This window comes from Megalops cyprinoides, chromosome 20 (assembly GCF_013368585.1).
Source record: "Megalops cyprinoides isolate fMegCyp1 chromosome 20, fMegCyp1.pri, whole genome shotgun sequence".
Taxonomy (NCBI): domain Eukaryota; kingdom Metazoa; phylum Chordata; class Actinopteri; order Elopiformes; family Megalopidae; genus Megalops; species Megalops cyprinoides.
This window is the reverse complement of record NC_050602.1, coordinates 18,763,671-18,786,985: the sequence shown is the minus strand read 5'-3', so window position 1 is coordinate 18,786,985 and position 23,315 is coordinate 18,763,671. Positions and strand designations below refer to the sequence as shown.

At 42.8% G+C, this 23,315-nt stretch overlaps 2 protein-coding genes and 1 non-coding gene across 3 annotated transcripts; 2 read left to right on the top strand and 1 right to left on the bottom strand.

The window, feature by feature from the left end:
- Positions 1-436: 436 nt before the first annotated feature.
- Positions 437-9,537, top strand: LOC118795582 (nucleolin-like). Its single transcript, XM_036554170.1, has 18 exons — positions 437-463; positions 1,797-1,880; positions 2,204-2,291; positions 2,886-3,017; positions 3,343-3,450; positions 3,932-4,066; positions 4,370-4,489; positions 4,873-5,022; positions 5,306-5,386; positions 5,562-5,685; positions 5,866-6,002; positions 6,117-6,243; positions 6,438-6,574; positions 7,018-7,147; positions 7,866-8,008; positions 8,267-8,393; positions 8,556-8,815; positions 9,199-9,537. Exons 1-18 carry the CDS (start codon positions 446-448, stop codon positions 9,255-9,257), a joined length of 2,160 nt encoding a protein of 719 aa, XP_036410063.1. The 5' UTR covers positions 437-445; the 3' UTR covers positions 9,258-9,537.
- On the top strand, positions 4,730-4,800 carry LOC118796173. The gene has a single exon (XR_005005854.1). It is a non-coding gene; the product is annotated as a small nucleolar RNA SNORD82 (small nucleolar RNA).
- Positions 9,538-14,738: 5,201 nt separating the features above from the next.
- On the bottom strand, positions 14,739-22,437 carry LOC118795395 (UDP-GlcNAc:betaGal beta-1,3-N-acetylglucosaminyltransferase 7-like). Its single transcript, XM_036553853.1, has 5 exons — positions 22,416-22,437; positions 20,246-20,273; positions 19,719-19,816; positions 16,648-16,720; positions 14,739-15,969 (listed from the first exon to the last, which is right to left on the bottom strand). The coding sequence occupies exons 1-5, from the start codon at positions 22,435-22,437 to the stop codon at positions 14,739-14,741; spliced, it is 1,452 nt and encodes a 483-aa protein (XP_036409746.1).
- Between the last annotated feature and the right edge of the window lie 878 nt (positions 22,438-23,315).

The window sequence follows — 23,315 nt, the reverse complement described above, 5'->3', positions numbered from 1 at the left end:
TCCTGTGTGTATAACTTTGAAAGCTATTTAACTCGTTCTGGGTAAGAGGGTTTGCTAACCAAACGTTAATATAAATACATCTCGTCCCAGAATAGGACTAATAAAGGTGACGCGGCTGCTGACAATTTTGGAACATTGCACGCTTCACGTCGCTCATGCTGCTAGTGCGGGCCATGGGTTCCAGGCGGAAATTGACACCGGTCGTTATCAAATAAACACAGCGCATTCATGGCGCGGGTACTATGCAAATCTGTCGTCTGCGATTGGACACGGGGGGCATGCAAGGAGAGACGGGATTGGTGAACGCGCAGAGGAGGACGGTAACCCGCAGGTCGCGCACTGTAGCTTCCTTTCTTCCCGATGTGCTACTCAAGGCTGAAGCACGTGTAACTAGACGAGTCCCTTTCTAACATATCGGCCGCAAGTGTGCTACGTATCCGAAGTCATGGTGAAACTGGTCAAGGTAAAGTAATATTATTGTTTAATAGTCTTTGTAGTTATATATCTGATAGCGACTGATCTGCTCGGTTCATATTTATTGGAGAAACCCGGAGAACTGCTTTAAATGTATGGCAGGACCTTTTAATCTGTACATTCAGTGTTTCCAGCTAGCTGAGCAAGGGTTAAATAATGCATAATCACACAGGTATATTTCTGATAACTATGTCGGCTATAGGGTATAAGGTTAGTAGGTACCTAAGAATCTACAGTCGACACATGGAGCGAACTAGCCACATCTATTTCCCGGCCGTGTAGCTTTACAAATGGTACGTATACGCTAGCTGGCTGCATCGCTGTTTTTTCATTGCGGTGGCTCGGTAGCGATGTAACCAGCTAGCTGCGTCTGAATTTTCAGTGCGTTTCTTAACATTGTCGAAATGTACTGCGCACTGATTTCAGGCGGCTGGGTAACGTTAGCTGCCTAGCCCAAAGCTGTCTGTCTGTCTGACTACAGTAGCTAACTAGCGTGTTGGCTCACTGTAACTGCGTGACGCTTTGGAGGGACTTATGTGACAAGACGTTTCTTACGGTGTACTGTTACCGTAGGACAGTTGTATGTTTTAGAGAATGTAGCTCGGTACCTTTGATATTTGGGTTTTGCTTGTCAGCAACCGTCCGTAATGAAAAGGGGAGGTACCAAGTAGGCCTTAAAGTTGAACACCACGTGGGTTCACCGCGTGTTGCAGTAGACACGTGGTCAGGGTAGTTTTAAAGGGCCCAGCGCAACTGGGTCGTATTAAACTCTGGAATTCTGTAGGACGGTTTTAAATCCTTAAATCCCCAAATCTGCCCGCTTTTAAAATTTAGTATTTCCTGAATTCATCTGCAAGAATCACACTAAATGCAATCTGTAAGTCTTGCGTAGTGAGTAATCTGTAGGGGGTGTATAATTACCTCTCAGCGCTCACGGTAGTTCGATATAGTCTACTACTTAGTTTAGTTAACGGCCAACATATTTTCCCGTCGAGGGAGGGGAAAGTTAATGAATAAGTGTCCAGTTTACACGTGGTAAGCAAGGCTTGGCTTGCAGAATGCATATATTCTGAACATTTGCAGCTGCCAGCTCTTCAGAGTAGAAATTCACCAAATTGCTTTTCCAAAGTTTTTGGCATAACTCCCAATTGGGGGGGAAGTTTTGAATTCATTGTTCCTGCACATCTAGATGTCTGGTGTAGGAGGTTGGTCGGTAAAGAAAAAATTCTGATGTGACTTCGTCTATGTAATATTCATGTACACCAAGTTATTGTAATCAGATTAATGCCAATTTGCTAAAGTGTTTTTTTTTTTCTTTAAAGGCGGAGAAAAAGGCAAAGCCTCAGAAAAAGGCTCCACCCCCTCCTAAAGAGGAGGATGAGGAAGAGGAGCCAAGTGAGGAAGAGGTAAGGCCTGATGTGTATTACTGTGAGACGTTTTAAGTGATTAGTTCACCATGTAGAGGTACGTCATATGAGATTGATTTCAGTGAGCCAGAATTGTGGCACCAAACACATTCCTGTTCCACAGTGATTTCAGTCATTCTTGCACATGCTTGTTCTTAGTTTCTTTGTGGGTTGTAATAAGTAAGTTCATACAGCTCAACTGCACCACTGTGATTTGTGTATGTTTGTGTCTCTGGTGTGTTTTAAGGAGCAAAATTGTGAATGCTTTGTGTAATGAATATTGAATGCTGAATGCTGCAGTAAAACTGTTGTGCTGTTTCAAGGCTCCACCCAAGGCTGTGGCAAAGAAAAAGGCCACACCAGCCAAGGCGGCTAAAAATGGAAAAGTGGCAAAGAAGCAGGAAAACGAAGGTGAGGACGGGGATGACTGCTTTGCTAAGGGCCCCTGTTCAGTGCAGATATGTATGTTCAAGCTCATAATTGAACACACTGGCACCTTTTTTAACTGAAGTAAAAATGTATTCGAGAGGGTGACACAGCATTGGAAACACGGGTGTGGAGGCTGATGGGAATGACTATAAGTTACTGGGCATGTAGCTCGCTATGAATGGTGCTGAGGAGCTTATAGCATGTAGCTCGCTATGAATGGTGCTGAGGAGCTTATAGCATGTAGCTTGCTATGAATGGCTGAGGTGCTTATAGCGTGTCGCTCACTATGAATGGCTATGAGGTGCTTACAGCATGTAGCTGAGATTGCTCTGCTTTTAAAGCACATAGGAATTTTAACATGGTTAAAATTCAACTTGGGGAAAGAGTCTGGTGTTTATCTGACCTAAATCTGCGAGGTTATTTCAGTTAAACTGAATTGGGTCTTTCAGGTCATGGGTCTAATGGAATGTGTCAGTTTTGCAAATGAGTTGTCAGGAACATAGGCAGAATAAGCATGAGCAGTATTGTTGGTGAAGAAGACAGAAGTATGGAATTGAGATGCTGGATACCTTTTAGAGGACGAGATGCCCCCTCCAGCCAAGAAAGGCAAAGCTACCCCTGCCAAGGCCAAGCCAGCTCCTCCTAAAAAAGCTGCCCCAGTGGAGGCCGAAGAATCGGAGGAGGAAGATGACGACGATGACGAAGATGGTACCATGTGCTTCTTAATAACTTCGGGACATGAATATTAGCATTTGCCCTGCCTTGATCTTTGCCTGTCCAGCCTTGTTTGCGAGTTTGGGAAATGCCCATTCTCAAAGAAATTATATTACCCCACCGGCTGACCCACAGCACTGCAAATCCAACTGCATTACATGTGCCTGTGTGACTTCAGGCTTCTCAAGTGCTGATTGGTTGCCCTTTGTTCAGTGAAATGGTCATTGATACTGTGGGGTTTGATATGAGCTTTTCTAAGGTGCGGCTCTCCTGTATCCTTGCCAAAATGTGTGTTCACGGTTCATCACTTCTCTTCCAGAGGACGAGTCTGAGGAGGAAGCGGCACCCCCCAAAGCCACGCCGGCTAAACCTGCCATGGCAGCGGCGGCTAAAAACGGAAAAGCAGCAAAGAAGCAGGAAAGCAAAGGTAAGGAGAGGGGTGGCAGTTTGGCTGAGGGCTCCTATTCAGTGCGGATATGCACTATTAAATTCATAATAACCCATACTGGCACCCTTTTAACTTTGAAGAAAACATGTATTTGATAGGGTGCCCGAGTAATGCAGGTGTGGAGGCCAGTGGGATTGGCTGTAAGATGATGATAGTATGTAGCTCACTATGATTGGCTATAGGGTGGTTATAGCATGTAGCTGAGATTGCTTTTCCTTTAAAGCGTGTAGGATATTCAACTGAGTTAAAATTTAGCTTGAGGAAAGAGTTTGGTGTTTGTTTGACCTCAATCTACAGGGTGTTTTCTGTTAAGCTGAGTTGGGTCTTTTGGGTCATGGGTCTAATGGAGTGTGTCAGTTTTGCAAATGACAGTTGTCAAGAACATAGGCAGGATAAGCATGAGCAGTATTGTTGGTGAAGAAGACAGAAGTGTGGAATTGAGATGCTGGATACTTTTTAGAGGACGAGATGCCCCCTCCAGCCAAGAAAGGCAAAGCTACCCCTGCCAAGGCCAAGCCTGCCCCTCCCAAAAAAGCTGCCCCAGTAGAAGACGAAGAATCGGAGGAGGAAGACGAAGACGACGATGATGAAGATGGTAGTGTGCACTTAATGGTTTGCGTGTCCCACCTTTTCTTGCTTGCAAGTTTAGGAAATGCCCGTTCTCACTGAAATTATATTATCTTACTGGCTAACTCACAACAGTGGACATCCTATCACATTGCTTCTGTGTATGTATGATTTCAACTTTTTCAAGTGCTGATATCTGCCTCATTCCATTCCTTTGTGTCCAATTAAATGGTAATTGATACTGTGGGGTTTTCATGTGAGCTTTTCTAAGGTGCAGCTCTCCTGTGCCCTTGCTAAAGTGTGTGTTTATGGTTCGTCTCTTCTCTCCCAGAGGAGGAAGCCGTACCCCCCAAAGCCACGCCGGCTAAACCCCCCGCGAAGGCTGCTCCCGCTGAGGAGGAAGACGACGACGATGATGAGGACGACGATGATGATGATGAGGAGGATGAAGGTGAGGGTGACTGTCACAGCTAAGCTTACCAGTCATCTGAGTGAATCAGTTTTCATACTGTTGACATTATGTGGTACAATCAGTTTTTCATGAGAAGTATTGTTTGGTGTGAGCTGCTCTGTCTCAGTAGACTCTTAGGGGATTTTACCCCTTTAGGTGGAGACCGGTGTGATTTTTGCAGGGTCAGAAGCCAATCACTGCAGGTGTATTTAATAGGACAGATTTATAACTCATTGTCTTGGCACATATGATGAACAAAAAGGGACTTAATGCTGAAAAAGTGATGCATTAATTTGGTTAATCTGATGTGCTCCAAGTCGAATGTGCTAACAGCATTCAGAGCTCATCCATGAGTCTAATAAATACGCTTGTGCATTGTACAGATGAGGAGGAAGAGATGGACACGACTCCTGCTCCCGTGACAAAGGAAAAGAAAGCAGGCATGGTCAAAGCCAAGGAGGAATCTGAGGATGAGGAGGATGATGATGATGATGATGAGGAGGAGGAGGATAGCGATGAGGAAGAGGAGGAGAGTGGTGATGATGGTGAGACTGACTACAAGCACTGCTTCTTAGGCTGGAATAAAGAGCTGGATGTACTTTTTATACTTGCTAAGTTAATTTCGGGTGGATGCATGTGTGCACAGTAAGCAAGTTTTAACTACAACAAGAGGTCGGTGTGACTTCTGGTCAGATATCTGCTTTAACCACAAAACGTGACCAAGACCGCTCAACGTCGTCTACATACATGGTTGTTGCAGTTGTTGTAACGGTTCATCTTGTCCTGCACACTAAATGCATGAATGTAATTTTCTAGAACCTGCATCGGCTCCAGGGAAGAGGAAGGCAAAGGCTAAGGAGGCGCCCTTGGCCAAAAAAGCCAAAACCGAGGACAAAGGCAAGCTATTTTTACTAGTTAAAAGTTGTAGTGTGTTACTGTAGACAGTATGAATTAAATATGAACCTCAGTGGTGTATGTATTGAAGGAGATTTGCTGAAATGCGTATTTCGACTTGTACCATTCACAGCGTTTGACATTGTTCTAGAAGACTGACATTGAAATTGCATTTCAGGTTTCTGCCTCTTTGTGGGAAACCTGAACACAAGCAAGAGCTTTGAGGAAATAAAGCAGGCCTTGGCTGATTTCTTTTCCGAGAATGACCTCGAGGTCCAGGATGTTCGAGTGGGGTCTTCAAAGTAAGTGCTTTAAATGTCATATTGTACACTACTCGCACCTCAAATGTTTTACCAAATCACTTATTTGATGTTGAGACTCAAAATGTATTGAGTTTTGCAATATAGAGGGCGTACTTTTGCCTTTTGTCTTTGGTCTGCCGTGAGTACCCTACAGAAACATGCTGTTATGATTAACCGTAGGAAATTTGGCTATGTGGATTTTGCCACTGAAGAGGACCTGCAGAAAGCTCTGGAGCTCAATAAGAAGAAGGTCCTGGGGCAGGAGCTGCGACTCGACAAGGCCAAGACCAAAGAGACGTCGCAGGACGGCAAACGAGGTGAGGCCCTCAGCTGCCCTCTGAATCTCAGCAGTTAACCTGCAAGGTAGAATGCCGACGCCTTGCAGAATGTCGCGTTCCCGGTGAGAGTCCCGGCTTGCTTTGGTCTTGCAGATAGGGATGCGCGCACCCTGTTTGTGAAGAACCTCCCTTATTCTGCCACCAAGGAGGACCTGCAGGAGATCTTTGACGAGGCTGTTGAAATCCGCATACCGACTGGCAATAATGGCTCCAGCAGAGGGTAAGTGCCTGCTGCACCTAAGAACAGATGGATCATGTGACCACACATGCAGCAAGCATTCATGTTCGTTCAGGTGGCAAATCAAGGGTTAATGTCCTAAATGTGTTACAAGCCTCTTTTAGCAGGTATAATTCTGTAAACCCTCTTGCATCTTAATCGGTGCAGAAACGACAAGTTTCCTTCCTTTTCTACAGAATCGCCTACGTGGAATTTAAGAGTGAGGCCATCGCTGAGCAGATGCTGAAGGAGAAGCAGGGGCTGGATGTCCAGGGACGCTCCGTCATCGTGGATTTCACTGGAGACAAGAGTCAAAAAGGCTCCCGACCTTCAGGTACTGACTGATGGCTCTTACAAAATGCTGCATTGCTCACACCTGTCCTGCACTTAAGAAAAATTGTGTAGATTTCATGAAGTGAAAACTCAGGAAACATGGATGGTTGGACTTAAAAGGTGAATTCATAAATGTTTAATGTTTCATTGGTGCTATGTTCTATATCTGCCCAACAGCACACTTTCCCTGGGTTCCTTCAAGTCAAACACACAATGTTTACCAAAAGCCCTGTTAGAGGCTCCATTTGAACACATTGGGGCTGGAGGGCTTCTCTAAAAGGACTAGATATGATGACAGCCTTGCTATTCTGATATCATGTGAGGATCTTAAAAGATAGTCAAGTGCTGATCTAGTCCATTCATTTGGTGATTTGGAGGGTCCTGGGAGGTGGCTCAAAACACCCTAACATTTCTTTTTTCTCCCCTCTGTCCTCTGCTTCTCAGCTGCAGGTGCTGTTAGCAAGACTCTGGTGGTTAACAACCTGGCATACAGCGCATCCGAAGAGACCCTCCAGAGTGTGTTTGAAAAAGCCGTCAGTATCAGAATAGTTCAGAGCAACGGAAGGCCGAAAGGGTAAGCTGGAAGGCCAGTGTGTTACTGCTGAAAGGGTCATTAGCCATTCTGTGCAGATACAAAAAAACAAAATGAAAAATGTCTTCTGTGTTTTCATGCTGCTGTGTACTTATGAAAGTGCATGCTGATTTTTCACATTTCACTGTTGAAAATCCTTTATTTGTCAGAGGGTGTGTGTCAAAACTCTTTTCGAGCTTAAAATAGCTGCCTTAATTGAAGTGTAATTCAGCTACACTTTGGTAAGTGGTGGTTTTATGACATGAGTTAAGTTGAAATTATTTTATGGAATGGTGACACTCATACAAACCCCAGGATGTATTTCATTGCAGAGAAGTGGGTCAAACAACGACTCTGCCAGCTGGGGAATGGAGGCAGTGAACAGAAATATTGAATATTGTCAGCGTTAATTAACTTGTCTTGTGGAATAACAACATCCCTGTAGATATATACATGGATTAACTGGTCAAAGACAGCCAGCTGGACGTGGTTTGAGGACACATGTCGTAGCTGGGTGGTGTTTGCTCAGAATCTCTACAGAATGGCTTTGTGGACAGAGCGACAGCTTGACATGATGAACAGTCTCTCAGAATCTTTGTGTTGAAGTAAAATATTAGATAGTCAAGTCCTGATCAAGCAACCGCTCCCCTCATATTTGAATTTAAAGTGAAGAGTCTGCAACCTGGAGGTAAACGCTTGCTGTCCCGGTTCTTGTTTTAAGCTTTGCCTTTGTGGAGTTTGAGAACGTCGAAGATGCCAAGGAGGCCCTGGAGTCCATGAATAACACAGAAGTGGAGGGGAGGTCAGTGAGGCTGGAGTACAGCCAGTCTCAGTTTCAGAAACCTGAAGGCAGAGGACACACGGGTCAGTACCGCTAGCGAAGCTCTCTGGGGACTTTTTATTCGCTGTAGTTAACTGTGTATGGTTAACTGTCGTGGTGTAGCACTAAGGAGGGCTTGTAACCCAGAAGGATAAATTGATATTCTGTAAGCTGTGTCTAGGTGAGGCTGTCCGCTAAGCAATTTTTGTGATGTCATGGAATGTTGAAGTACTACAGATGCCGAATTGATGACCTTGTAACCCCCCCCCCCCCCCCCCCCCCCCCCCCCCCGCTGACTGCAGGCCCAACGAAGACATTGTTCGTCAAAGGTCTGTCAGAGGAAACCACTGACGAGACCCTGAGAGATTCCTTTGAGGGAGCGGTAGCAGCAAGAGTTGCCACAGACAAGGACACAGGATCCTCTAAAGGGTATGTTATGATATTTTTATGAGTGTAAAGTTGAGTGCAATGGAGCTCTTGAGTGTTGCATTATTTTTATGAATGGATAGAGTGCTGTGGAGCTTTTTGAGAGGCAGTTGCAGGAGTCTGACTCTTCACCTGCCTGTAATCCTTTTTCCTTTCTCTCCTCAGGTTTGGCTTTGTGGACTTCGACAGCGAGGAGAGCTGCAAGATGGCCAAAGAGGCCATGGAGGACTGTGAGATTGATGGCAACAAAGTGACCCTCGACTATGCCAGGCCGAAGGGCGAGGGAGGCCACCGCGGTGGCAGAGGGGGTGGCTTTGGAGGGAGGGGTGGAGGTGGCAGAGGCGGGCGTGGCGGTTTCGGCAGAGGGGGCGGCGGCTTCAGGGGCGGAAGGGGAGGAAGAGGAGGAAACAGAGGGGGATTTGGAGGTAAGAGGAGAAAGAAGAGATCAGCAGTGTTTGCTATTGTGGTCTCCATCAGAAGCTGAAGAAGTAAACACCGTGAAGAGTAAAGCTGATGCCACTAAAAGCACACCAGTGCTTGCACAGAACTGTGCGGATGTTTTTTTTTTTTCTTTCATCACTATGTAGCGGTAATGCTACCTACTTAGCACCTGTACTAAGTACTTTAATATTCATTTGGAGGCAAGACCTTCAGCTCCTGATGGTTGTGTTGAAGACAGCTGAGATTTCTCGAAGTTGTCTTATGTTACCAGTTAATCAGACTTCACAAACATTTGTTTTAATAAAGCTGTTTTGGTTGTTGGCTTTTTGAAGATGTATTAAGGGAACTTTTTTTTGTTTCCTTCCAGGCAGGGGCGGTGGATTTGGAGGAAAGCCACAGGGGAAGAAGACTAAGTTTGAAGATTAAGTAGTTCTAGTGCATTTTCATTTTCCAGCGGACATTGAGTTTTTCATCATTGCAGCTCTCTGTGTGCAGAGAGCACCTTTGGACATTGCAGTCAGCAGCCAGTATGAATGTATTGCATCTGATCGCTCCCATCTCTCCATGTCTCGTGGCTGACATCAGCGGCCAAAGCCCACCCTTCTCCGCCAAGGAGGAAAAAGGATCCCACTGAAAGTGCTCATAAAATGACTGTTGTTAGCCATATAGGCGTTCAGATTAATTTTACTTTTTGTAAAAAAGTAAAATGGCCTCATGGTTTTTTTTTTTGTTTTTTTTTTTTTTTAAAGTTTGTTGTAAGTGAGAGGTTTTACCTTAAATGTGTAAAGCGTTTTGTAATGAATGGAAGACCTAATGGTCCCAGTTTTTGGGTATTTAGAATCTTAGTTTTTGTGTTTGAAATGAGAATGCGAAGTCATGTCTGGGATCCCTTTGGATCTATAAAGTGAGAAATGCCCTGAAAGATTTTGGTGCATGTATTTTTCACACTAGAGCAAAGGATTGTGTACATAGACTACCAGAGATCTATTTAAGTGTTTGACATTATATACTCTTAATAGGAACATACATTTTCATGTGATCTAGGATCTGTACATTTTTTTACAAATGTATCAAAATCCTAAAAGTAAATTTTTTTTTTAATACAGTGGCTGTTGCATTCATTCATTCATTAGTTATTGAAATGCATGTTTGGATTGCAGCATCAAGCTATTTAATACTCCGTGGTGTGCACTGCTCTTGAAACAGGCAAATCATTGTGGGTTCATACTGTAATACTGGCATTTCTCATTTATATGCTGCTCATTTATAACAGAACTGCCATCTGTTAAGCCCCCCTCCTCTCCAGTCAAAGAATAAACGTACTTTGTATGCTGACCTTTTCACCCGATGGAAAACATTGCCAGAAGTGTTGATAGTCCTGGTGGTTGGAGTGAAGTTGCTTTAGGTTTCCACAAGGTGGCAGTACCAGAGCAACAACATACCACCTCATGTTCTCTTCATATCTGAACATGATCAAAATAATGAAATGATTTTTTGGAGGAGGGCGGTGGTTGCAGACCATCAGTAAAATTTTCATAGTCTGCAAATACACTACATTTATTACATTTATGTTATTTGTAAAGGTGCTTGCCTTGTGCTGCTTAGGACAGTAGGTGGTGGTATGGTGTCACTGCTTTGTGATTTCTGGATTTGGGTCTCTACACATTTGCTTTTCAGTTTGGTGAGTTACACCTCAAACATGAAAATTATGCCTTAAAACAGGCTGTGACATGACCACCCTTGGTTGACCAGAAGAGAACCAGCGCATACCTTGTATTATGGGCATGCTGTTAGAAAACCCACAGTACAGTATTTTCCGGGTGCAAACTCCACAGGTAAAACTATCAAAGTACACAGTACAGCTGAGATTAGTTAGTTCTCCTCTGAAATCTCTGAATAGAGTTCTGTTCTTCAGAGAACACAAAGATAGTGTTACGTTTTCCATCAGATTTTCAGTAGTACCTGAACACAAACCCATTCTGTTCTGCCAGTATTATAGTAGAACCTCAGCTCATCCACGCACCGTTCTTTCAGTTTTGCAGTGGTACCTGAACACAGCCCCACGCTGTGTTCTGTCAGATGGCCATGATGAAGCCACTCTGAGGGACAGTGGTGGGGGGCATGGTTGGCAACAGGGCTGAGAGCGCTCTCAATAGGGCTTTTTGGGTATCAAATCTCCCTCACTTGTCATGGTGACTGGACATGTGCTGTTCTGCCACGCTTGTGGTGATGCTAGAAGCTAGCAGGTTTGCGAGAGCACACTTGAAAAAGTTTAGAGAGGAGGAATCAATATAAATATAAAATTATTGGTCACATTTATAAATTATAAAGGTATAGGGCCTCCATTAATAATTATATATAAATAAATCGGATTTTACCAATGCAAAGATGTTAGAAACGATGCATCCCGAGTTCATCCCAATTTGTATCCGGTGCATACTTTTTTAATAGGGGCAATTGCATCGTGAACTTTTATGCCGGTACACCGATGCGAATCGGTGAATCTTACCATCCCTAATGTACATGGACGACATGTTTCACTTTGAGAATTTTTAAAAGGATAGTGTTCAAAGCTGGAACAAGTTACTTTCAGCTGTGTTAATGCTGACGCCACAAAGGATGAAACCACAGACACCATGAACAGGAGAACAATATGAGGCTGGTCTTGGTCATGTGTTAGCTGTAAACGAGAAGTATATGTATGGCTTCAGGTGTGAAATGAACTGGTAGATAACACCTATTGTGAAAGCACAGTAGTCTTACGTGCAGTAGGTTCCATTCATAATTTTTAGTGGCTCAATAATTTAGAAAGATCTAGAAGGGAGCTTTCCAAATCCTTATCAGTAAGTAATAAGGGACTCAGTTCCATGAGATAAGCATTGTACAAAGTCCATTATATGGAAATAAAACTTGAAGTCATTTGCTTGGCAGATGACCTTAGCATGACATACATCTCTCATATTTTTACATATTATGTGGTTCTGCAGCTGAGGTTATTGATTTCTGAGTTGAGGTTATTGAGTACTTTGCTCAAGGCTACAACCAGAGAAAAGAACCAATAGACTTTAGAATCCAAGAAGCCCAGATATCCACAGAGAAAAGCAGGCCCACAGCCTGAGTTTTAGATGACCCCTCAACTACTGACTTCAGTTATTTTTGTTAAGAGAGAACTAATCCACTCAGTGGAGTCGTTATAACTGCAACCTTTAACAGTTGTCATAGCAGTCCTTAAATATCAACTTCTTCTTTCCCTGGCCCCAAAGGCAGTCTTTTAAAAATGTTTCATACGAATCCATCGATGGCCTCTGCTCCAGCTGGTGATGTAGCGGGAGTAGCATGATAGCAATAATGAGCTATTCATCCTATGTTCCTACACTGCAAATAAATTAATTACTGAAATGGGTAAGGGTATGGGTATGGAAGCAGATCTGGGCCAAAATTAAAATGCAAAGGCAAAAGTAGAAAAAAGTATTTGTTAAGAGGTATTGAGATGTGCTCATTTGCATTGCTTTGCAATGTGGTGAATTTCTGCAGAAATGCAAACACACAGGAAGAGTGATAAAAATACACTGGCAAAAACAATGTTATTAGATAGAAAAGGAGGGAGGGCAATGCAAATCATTACAATGATAAGGAATGCAAAATTAGCACACGGGAAAGCTATGTGTGTGCGGGAGGAGCTATGCTGGATCTGTGCTAAACAGTGCCTACCAGTAAGATTCATTGTCTTAATGTTAAATTGGATATAAATGTGTGAGGTGTGTGTGTGTGTGTGTGTGTGTGTGTGTGTGTGTGCGCGTGTGCATTTGTGTGTGTGTGTGTGTGTGTGTGTGTGTGCGTGTGTTTGTGTGCGCATATGTATTAATTGGAATCCTTTCTAAATCATACGATAATAGCATTCATTCCATTAGCTTCATTGCAAACATTGTAGTTGTAGTTTTGTAGTATTTGTCTACCTGACAGACACCATAACACAATTATTCTATTATTATTATTATTTGTGAACAGCATCGGTCAGCTTCTTAACAGTGCGATTGCATTCATTTTCTCTGTTTTGTGTTTTCATTTTGTATGTATTGCTGTATTGCAAAGCAGACCAAACATGCACAATAAACATACATCCATTTGGCGCAACTTTCTCACACTGATTCAAGTTTGTGCTTAAATTTTGCCACAAATCCACATGTGAGACCTTTGAAATAATGTATAAAATGTGTGCCATATTTCCAAGCTCAGAAAAATGGTAAAAGTATGGCTTGGTCGAAGTCGAAGTCAAAATATTCTCCTAGGTGAATGCTGTCATTTGTCAACAATTTAAAAAAAATACTCCAATCCCAACCATAGAAATACCTGTTGAATGCAAAACCAAGCCACTAGGTCTAGATGCAATCTCAGGAAGTTATGTTAATTCAGTAATGACTAATGTTATTATTTGTATGTTTGCATCTAATGTCCTCTCTGACACCTTTCACTGTGAGGAACAACTATCTCCTTTCCCATAACAATGTCATTATGTGGCTTCCCTCCCGAAACTGAATACCGCGAATATCCAGTTACGGTATGGTTGCTTATCTCTGTTGTTAATGTAATTTGTTAACAATACAAGCAGTGTCATTTTTGTCTCTTTTGCATGTTGTATAGTTAATTGTTATGAACAGACCACAAAGCCTGGAATCACTGGGTAGGCTTTTATAGTGATAAGACATATACAGTACAATACCCATGTGGAAAAAAACAAATGATCATGTATATATAAACCTCTTTTAACTCCTAGAACCTTTATTTACAAATACTTTATCACGTTGTCATTCATAATTTTTACAGCTCTGCACATTATCCATTTATAATCACCCTACTTTGATAAAAAAAATGAACATCTTTATTCACAGTTGTTATACAGGAGCACCGAAAAAAGAAAGAAAAATGCTTCCTCCCACTGACTGAAATGGGGGAGACCAAGAAATCTGCAAATGTACTTGAAGTAGTTTTACTTTCACAGTTATATTTTTCTTATTCATGTTTGATTTAACCCTGCTCCCTTTTGCAGTTAATATATAATCATTTTTAAATAAGTCAAAAATAAATATATAGAATCTTGAAATGGTGTGCAATACTGTTTTGTCTGTAATTTGTTACTTTTTAAGAGGCAGAGAACTAATCTGCAGCTAAACCCTCTCACAACTTAAATGCAAACAACTTGAGTGACCCACATTAAGTAAATATTTTTTCAATGATGCTGAATCAAATTTGAATCAAAATGAGTAATTATTCTATCAATTGAATTTAAAATTAAGTTAAACACGTATGACTGGAACAAGTAAACACACAGACACACACACAACCACACACACACACACACACACACACACACACACACACACAAGCTCACATACACACACAAACAAAATCTCTCACAGAACCAATGAGGTAGAGAACATCTAATCATTGGGATCTGTTATTTAGTTTAACCCAGACAACACCTTGTCGATTGTGGCCTTGGTCCAAATATGCCTTCATGATCAAATTAAAATAGTAAAAGTAAGCAATTCCTTCTCCTTGCAGGATTTTGTATCACCTCCAATACGCCCTTGTGATCGCTACCATTGTCATGACTAGCAAGACATGGCCAGCTCAGTGATCAAGTAAAGACTTCAAACACCATTGGGTTTTTGTGATCCCAAATGACAATTTGAAAAGAAGTAAACTTATAAACCTTCGTGATCCGATACTCTGTTCCACTGAAGGATGATTCTCCCCTTCAACATGTACATATATTCTACTCTGGCAGTCTTTTTTTTTTAACCAGAGCAAAGCAGTCCTTCTCTTCGAGTTCTCAGTTTGATGCTTGTGCTTTTTTTTTGTCACGCACTGTGCAGTTCACAAAAGCCCTGCGCGTGCTGTCCACGGCTATAGGAGAGCTGCTTTCTGTGCGCAGACAAGGTCACTGTGAACCAGCTTCCACATCTGGAGCAGGTCAGGGGGCAGCAGCTTGTGCACCACGATCATGCTCTTGAAGAAGCACGGCTCCCTGTTCAGCCTGCTGGTCTTGTCCTTCACCAGGCCGAACGTCTTGAAGGCGTTGTGTTTGATGGGCGCCACCCGGAGGACCTCCAGGCACATGCCCAGGAAGACATCGTCGATGGGGTAAAGATCCAATGCCTCGCATGCTCCTGAGAGCTTCCTGGCCAGGGCGCCGTCCATCAGGAAACCGCCGCCGCCTGCGTACGGCGGGTAGTGTGTCTTGTTGTACAGGGCCCGGGGGATGTAGTATTTGTTCTCCTTCTTTCGAATGGGCTTGGCCTTGAACAGGACGTCCCCCACAAAGAGGTTCTCAGTGCTGGTGCTCGCCAGGTACTCAAAGATGTTTGGGACGTTGACAAAGACGTCGTCGTCCCCCTTGAATATGTACCGCACATCGTGGCAGTACATGTGGAACCACTTAAGGAAGTGGGTCTCCTTGAGGGTGAGGTTGAAGAAGGTGTCCATGAAGTCCCACTGCAGGATGTCGCCGTAGATGAGGTTCTCGTACTCCAGGAGCTTCTGGTGGTGGGCCTTCTCCTCCTCGTTCAACGGCACCCCCAGGAGGAAAAGGGTCTTCACCCTCTTCCCATCGATCACCTGCTCCCTCCCCCACGTCTGCCTGATCACCTCCCTGCGGTCGTGCTGGGTTATGATGGACTTGATGACCATCAGCAGGTAAATCTCCCCGCTGCACCTCTCCGGGTGGTTGATGATCATAGGGAAATGCTTGCAGTGCCTATAGAGCAGGAACTGCTTGAAGTTGGGCTCCAGACCAGCGAACCACCCCACGCTGGTGAAGTTGGGGTTGGCGGTGCAGTTGGTGGAAGTGACATCCCAGGTCCTGGGTGCTCTGTCCTCAGCCCAAATGTGTCTGTCAGGGATGGGCCGTGGCTTCTCTGGCCCCGCATTCCAGAAGCTGATGGGGTCCTGTAAAGGGTCCTTCTTCAGCAGCGCCCTTTTTGAAATGGTTGCCTCCTGCAGTGCCTCCCTCTCTGTCTGAAACTGCACTTCAGAGCTGATGTTACCGATCTGGACAAAGGTGACCGTCACTACGGCCAAGAGGAGCATGAGGCTCAGACTCTTACACACCCTTGCTCTGTCCCTGGGTGTCATCATCCTGCCAACAAGTAAACGACACAGGTGAGCATCACGTACAGTACATTTTCACAACATCCAACTCAAAATACAGAGCTAGTATAAAAACAACTGATATGCGGACTAATTTTAACGTCAAAATAAGAGTACAAAGTTAACACACAATAGCCTACGTAAACGTTTAGTCAATATACTTTGATAAAATACATGTGTTTTTAAAGTCTTTCTCTGTTTTAGATTACAAGTAATCTTTAGATGATGTGCACTCACCTCAGACTGAAAAACTGAATCTTTGCTCAACTAGCTAACCTCGTCACTATGTAAATTAAATTTAAGAGCAAGTACCAACTGGGTACATTCAGAATGACCATGACGCGTATAGGTTGAGCAAGCGAGTGGTTAATCGATTTACAGCACATGGGGAACAAACTACGTTCCCAATTACAAACCAACAAAGCCTCACCGCACGCATTCAGAGATTATCCTTCCAATATCAAAAACGACAACTAGTAAAAAGTCAAACCTTTCAGACTAAATGTTTTTAAACACTGAATGAAGCGAGACATTCAGAAATAATGAATAAACCAACAAATAAAAAACACACGAATTCTTACCGACAAGTTTCAATAAGTTATATACCTTACTGTATTGTATACAAATACATCTTAATGTATTGTACTTTTTTAAAAAAACGACTTACATTTTAACCGATGTGTATGAGGTGCAATGAGTCCACCGACACGAGAAAATCAGTGAAGTACAACCAGTCTCGCCTGCCCAGATTTGCCTGCGTGCCTCGAAACTAATAACTTATTATTATAGCTCCTCCTACATACTGTATATTGGCTCATGCCACGAGAGGCGTATTGCACACGCCCTCGCACACTTCACTCGAAGAAAAGTAAATTCAAACAAAACGAAAATCACACACACAGGTTTTTCAAGTGGGTATTATCTAGGTAATCGAGATGACACAAATATTAATCTACTAATTTTCATAACTTTTTATTTATTTATATACTAATGTTTATTGTCGAACAGCCTAGCAAACGAGAGCAGGGATCCAGTCGACTCATACGGATCACACAAATTGGATTACCCACAACAGCAGTTTCTCGCGAAGTTTCTCATCCGTCTTTCAGAATAGTTCTCATTGCCTTCATCTATTAAGCCATTTGATTTATTATGTAGTGTAAGTGAGGATGTCGGTTGCCTGGTCCTTAACAACTGGTAAACGTAAAATTGTAACCTGTAAAATTATATAATATCAAATATGTAAGTATGAAAGTATAGAACAAAATATGTAAAATGTATTTAAAATAAAATATAACATCTAGTATAAATATACATTATAACAAAAATAATTCCAACAAAACAACGCCTTTACAATGATGGGGAAAGCAGCATTTGACTCCAGATTGACTCGATTTTACTTTTGACAGTAATGGGGAGCGAGAATGTTACACTCAGCCTCTCGGAGACAGTTTTACTTCCATTGGCTAGGGTATGAAACTTTTCCCAGTTTGCACAAACGCATGCACCTTAGTCGCATGAAGAACGAACCATTCTTTCTCAGGAATAATTAATTCAATGAATGAATTATTCAATGTATTAACTGTTATATCTGGAAATCCCTGACTCATTACTGCAAACAGCTGTAAGGATTATGTTTAGGGCGCCATGGACATGTAACTACTGTCATAAACCGTTACATGTTTTGTGTGCTGTTTCCACTTCTACCCATAGACGCCCGAATTTTAAAGTTGTTGAACGTACCATACCGTAGTGTTATGGAAGTGAAGCGTTTTGCACGCCCCAATCCTACCCATGTCCACGTGGCTTCTGGTGGGAATCCACTAGTAATTTGACCTCACTTTTCCCTTCAAATCCACAGGAACCTTGAACAAACCTCTCTGTCACATGACAGTTCCCAGTTGGAAAACTATCACTGTACAACAAACTTAACCTAAATATCATTACTTGCAATGGTCCAGATGGAGTCAAAATGGAAGTTATTTAAATGCCCCTGATTAATGGATTCAGTAAAGCTAATATAATCATAAAGAATACCATACTCAATTTGGTGATTTAAACAGAATTTCACCTGACAACTCTTTTCCCAAAGCAGACCAACATGTAATACACAATGCTTACGTTTCCATATATCACCAGTATATCATGAATAATTTTAGTTTAGCTCTGTTGCATAGCTTACCCATGACAAGACGACATCTCTAAGCCACTGTCCAATCACGTGACCTACATTTCCCTGCGCAGAGGTGTGTAAAATTGGACATTAACCAATCACTCTGTCTAGAGAAGATAGCTAAACGTTAGCAGCATCACCCTTTCGAGATGGAGGTGTCTTGACGTGCATCTTCAGTGGGATAGGTTAACACAGTTGACAAATATCACTTAAGCCCATTTCTGTTATGTGGGTTAGAGTCGTTGGTTAAAATGCCTGACTCCCCACCACCAAGGCTGTGATGGTAGTGACATAAGATAAATGATGAAGGTGAACATGCTGATAGAGCAACAGTGATGTGATACCATAGAAACAGATGCAGATTGATGCAGAAGAGTGCAGATGAGATCATTATTGGGCTCACTTTTCATTCTGTAAAACAGGAATCCCTCTTTCCTCTTTTTTTTTTCTTTCATTCCCTCCATTTCCTGAAGTACCAGCAATCACTTCCTGGGCATGTGTATCCTGCTGTTTATAGAGCAATTTTACTGACTTCCCCTCACATAGTAAGTACCAGCCCCAGTGCAGAGTATAATACATGCAAAAACATTCAATTAAAATTTTAGGTTCATGTCATGTTTTAGCATTAACAAAAAAATATGTCCCATGTGTGACAGGTCTATCTATTCTTGCTACTGTCATATACATATAATGCCATGCATATTCTGTGTTAAAATTCTACACTACAATATGCACATTTATGAGAGTTACAGAATGACACACACTATGCATATATCTTCAGCTTTGGGCTTTATGTTCAAATGTTGTTGACCCTATTTGTGTTTGTTTGTATGTATTTGTGTGTGTGTGTATGTATTTGTGTGTGTGTATGTGCGCGCGTGTGATGGTGATTAGTGTGTCTGGAAATGCACGTCAGTCACTCACTCTGCCTCTCACATTTAAACAAGTTATGTTTTGTGTGTGTGAGTGTCTGCATGGTAAGTGCACACATATGTGTGACTGTGTGGTTGTGCCAATGTATTTGTGTGTGTGGATGTTTTCGTGAGCAGAAGAATGCGTGTGTTTGCATGCTTGTGTATGACTGCGCGTGTCTGCACATGAATGTGTGTGCGTGTGTGCACTTGAACGCATGTGCCTATGTGTGTGTACACAGCAGATGGTGATACAGTGCTGCTCTTATGTCCAGCACAGAGAACACTGGGCCAGTCTCTCCCCCAGCTCTCTCTGAGAGGAGTGCAGAGTGTGACTGCCCCGCCTCTGCTGACCACACCCCCTTCGTCCCCCTGCAAAGCATGCTCTGCGCCAGGGACGGCTCGGCTTCTGATCTCCATTGCTTTCCGTTTATCAGCCCTCTGCTCCTGCGGGTTCTGCGCCCTGCAGAGTAGCCGAAGCAGATCCAGCCCTTATTCCTTCAGTGGCAGTCTGTCTGTCTCCCTCCACAGGCATACAAAGAGGCTGGCAAGAGTGATGTGGAGGGATGGACACACAGGAAGGGATCTCCCAATGCCAGTCCCTCCTTCAGGAGAAGAGTGGTCTGATGTAAAGAAAGGGGCAACTATCTGTACCTTTTTCAGCTCGCTCTAGCTGTGAAACCGAACTTGGACTTGCAATAGACTTTGTGAAAATGCTGACATTCACCTTAAAAACTCCTCCAGTCACCAGACTAAGGATAGAAACCAGCACAGAACACAGAAGCACACTGAAGTCCTGAACCCAGCATCTGAACAGTGTTCACTGTGTCCCATCGCAGGGCTGTGGTTTCAAAGCAAAACATCTAAAAGCAAACATCTACACTCCGCCTTCTTCTGCTCTGAAAGTTCCACTATATCGGTCAGTTACCGGGTTAGTCTGGGTTACTTTAGTTCACCTTTCAAGCGCAGGACCCTGTTGAAATTTTAGATCTCCAGCTGTCCAGGAAGGAAGCGAGGAAAGTTCTTCACAATACAGCTGGTACAATGGTTGTGAGGTTAAAAAAATCTGAATGAAAGCATAAATGGCAACAGCACTTTGATTGGGCTACTTGCTCGTTAAGCACCTTTTTTATTTGTCAAATGTTCAATAACACTATCCCACCTTTGGTGGGGGAGGTTACTAGATATACAGGCAGAGACTTTGATATACTGATATAACTGATAAACATTACAATTTATCCTGACTTATCACGCTGATGCACAAACTGAAAAAAGAATTAATGGGAAATGTTTAACATATAGAGCAGGCATGAATCAGCCTTTGTGTGGGGTATGTTTGGTGCATACAGCCATACACATTTCCATCTCTGGGGTTCACTTTTTTATGTCTTTTACATTTTCCAAAGAAATGTCAAAAGTTAACTTCAAGCTCCTGTTGACGCTTGAGAGTAAAATAACTAGTGAAAACTCTTTACAGAAGGAGCATATAGTTCTACATGCATCAAAAAATGTAACAAATGTCATATTTTTTCTGTATCTTATTTTAATCAGATGTGAGATCTGTAAAACAAGAAGTGGTGGACATGTTGTGCAAAACCATATTAGGATGTGCAAGTAATCTCAAAGTGATGAATTACGGCTAATGTGATGACGCAAGCATTCAGTTTATTTCTCATGGACCTTCAGCAGTGTATAGTATAAACACGGTCACAGACCATTTACCCCACCCAGGAGAGTCAAAAAATCTGGGGACTGGTTTGGCGGAAGGGCAGAGAGAGTGTGTGTGTGTGTGTGTGTGTGTGTGTGGCATGCTCCCACTTTGGCATCATATTGTATCAGAAACACACACTGCGGTCACCAGATAGCATAATTGTCTCAGTGTCACTGATTCTGACCCAGCTATAGACTGCCACGGAGAGATTGAGTGCTGGATTATTCAGGCTGGGGGTTGGTACATGGATCATGGGCAAGTCTGTCGAAGACAGTGTTACCTCAGAGAGCTAACAGAGGCTTTCCACATTAATGTAGGTAAATTGCGTAACAAGGAAGCCAAGGCTTTACCGAGAAGGAATGCTCTGCTGTGAATACAGTTTTTGCATGTTTACTCATTAACCCGGATCTTGCTGCTAGATGACTGCATTTGGACTGATGCAATATTCACATTGATACTGGTAGTAAGGTGGTCATAAAAGTACACAATTACGACAGTTGTGTAGTGGTTAGATTGTCCTGATTTGCACTGGAAACGATTGTCGGCTTCTGAAATGTGATGTCAGTCTCAGAGGACGGACATGTTGTCCCATTAATACACTACCTTGTCTCAACAGCCCTTCTTATCCAGAGGATCCTACAACTTATGTAACCTGTTATGCCTGGATATTGCTAGAGGCAATTCAAACACTACCAAATTGTACAACAGCAGTGCAGTGCAGTCTTGCATAGGACCTAAACCAGCAGTTATGTTCTGATGCCAGCCATACTATACCAAGTTGCTGTCTAATAACAAAGTGCATTAATTTCAAAACCCAATAATGGGTTAAAATATGAGAAAACTGTTAAAAAAACAGAGGCACTCCAAAATGAATTGGGTCAGAAGTATTTACAGGGTTGTGTGTCAAGAAAGTTAAAAACATGAATGCAAAAACAAACAGATGTGGTATGGTATGTGATTTCTTTATCACAGTTCTTTAATTCAACATAAATTTAACATAAACAGTAAGATTTGCTTTGGCCTGTCAAAAATAACAGACTATTGACTGACTCACTGCTGCTATATAAAATTTGGTCTTCAAATATAGTTAATATAAGCTAGTTTAACCTAGCTAGTGCTTTTTTGGTCTCATATTTTTGATTTTTGCTGTTGGGAAATCTCATGGGGATCCTATTGCTGGGTCAGAACTCAGCAGCCAAAGGCCTTCGTAGGAATGTGCTTTCATGAAACGGTCTGCTGCTCGGACATTAATGAAGGATCATGCATGCCATGGGGCATGGATTACACCACAGGGCACAACGTCACTGCTCTGGCACACACATGTCAGCTTTTTGTGCGGGGACACACAATGGCAGCTCTGTAGGCAGCTGATTGAAGCCATTGTTCTGTTCATCTCCCAGGCCACAAACACCAACTCTGCGAAATACAGCAGGCTGTGGGTGAGCGGGGAGGAGGACACGAGAACAGAAAAGGCTTCAGTGGCAACACCGCGATACTCACAGCGCACATGCTCTGCCCATGCAATTGAGCGTGTGGATTTTGTCAGGAGGCACGAATTGATAGGTCACCTATTATCCCCTGAAAACATGATCCCCTGAGTCATGGCAGGCCTGCCTCGATTGTTACCAGTAAGGAAATACTCCTTTTACGCCATAATGGCATTTTTGATCTCGGAATAATAAGGCTATAGGGATGCCTCGGTGCTCATGGCATTTCCGTGTGGATGGCACCTCAGTGTCCCTCCCCATTATCCAGTTCCCCTAATGACCTCCCTCGATGGGCTCCCATAGATAGAGTCCCTTGTCTTTGTCCAACCGAGTTTTACAGATGGGGCTGGGGCAAGGCTGCCATTTCTGCTGCCACTCCAGACACACCCAATAAATGCTGTGCTCTTGTATATCAGTATTTTTACCATTGTTCGTTTTCTTGCCTTTCTTTTTGTGTTTTCCTCTGTATGTATATTTTGTATTGCTTGTTGTGTGTATTTTCCAATGCTTGTAATTTTATGTTCCTTATTGTACACAATGCTCCCCTGTAAAAGAGAGTTCTCGGTAGAATCTTCCCTGTCAAAATAAAGGGTAAGTAATTAAATAAATAAAAATTCCCTGTTCAGTCAATGAGTGGATGAGCAGCCGGTGGAGAGGGGTGAGCCTAAACTACCAACTTAATAGACGCGCATTTAAAATGCACTGATAAAACAATACAATAACACAATACAATAAAATACAACAATAATGCACATCATGTCATTGGTATACCAAACTGTGTGAGTCCTTGCAGTGCTAAGCCACACACTGTTAACATACAACACAGTTTCATGGCAAAAACAAGTAAGTTAGGAAAGCAATACTGAAAAGAGCATCTTCCTGAAAACAGTTAACTTCCTGTAACTCATCTGCAGGTCTTATCAGGGTCACAGCAATGGGGACGCTTTCAAGGTCCAGGGTGGGGAACAAAGCTCCGGATTGTAGTTTGGTAGACTGCGCTCAGTCCCCGACACAGAACACTTCTGTAATATGACACCTTCTGTAACACAACAC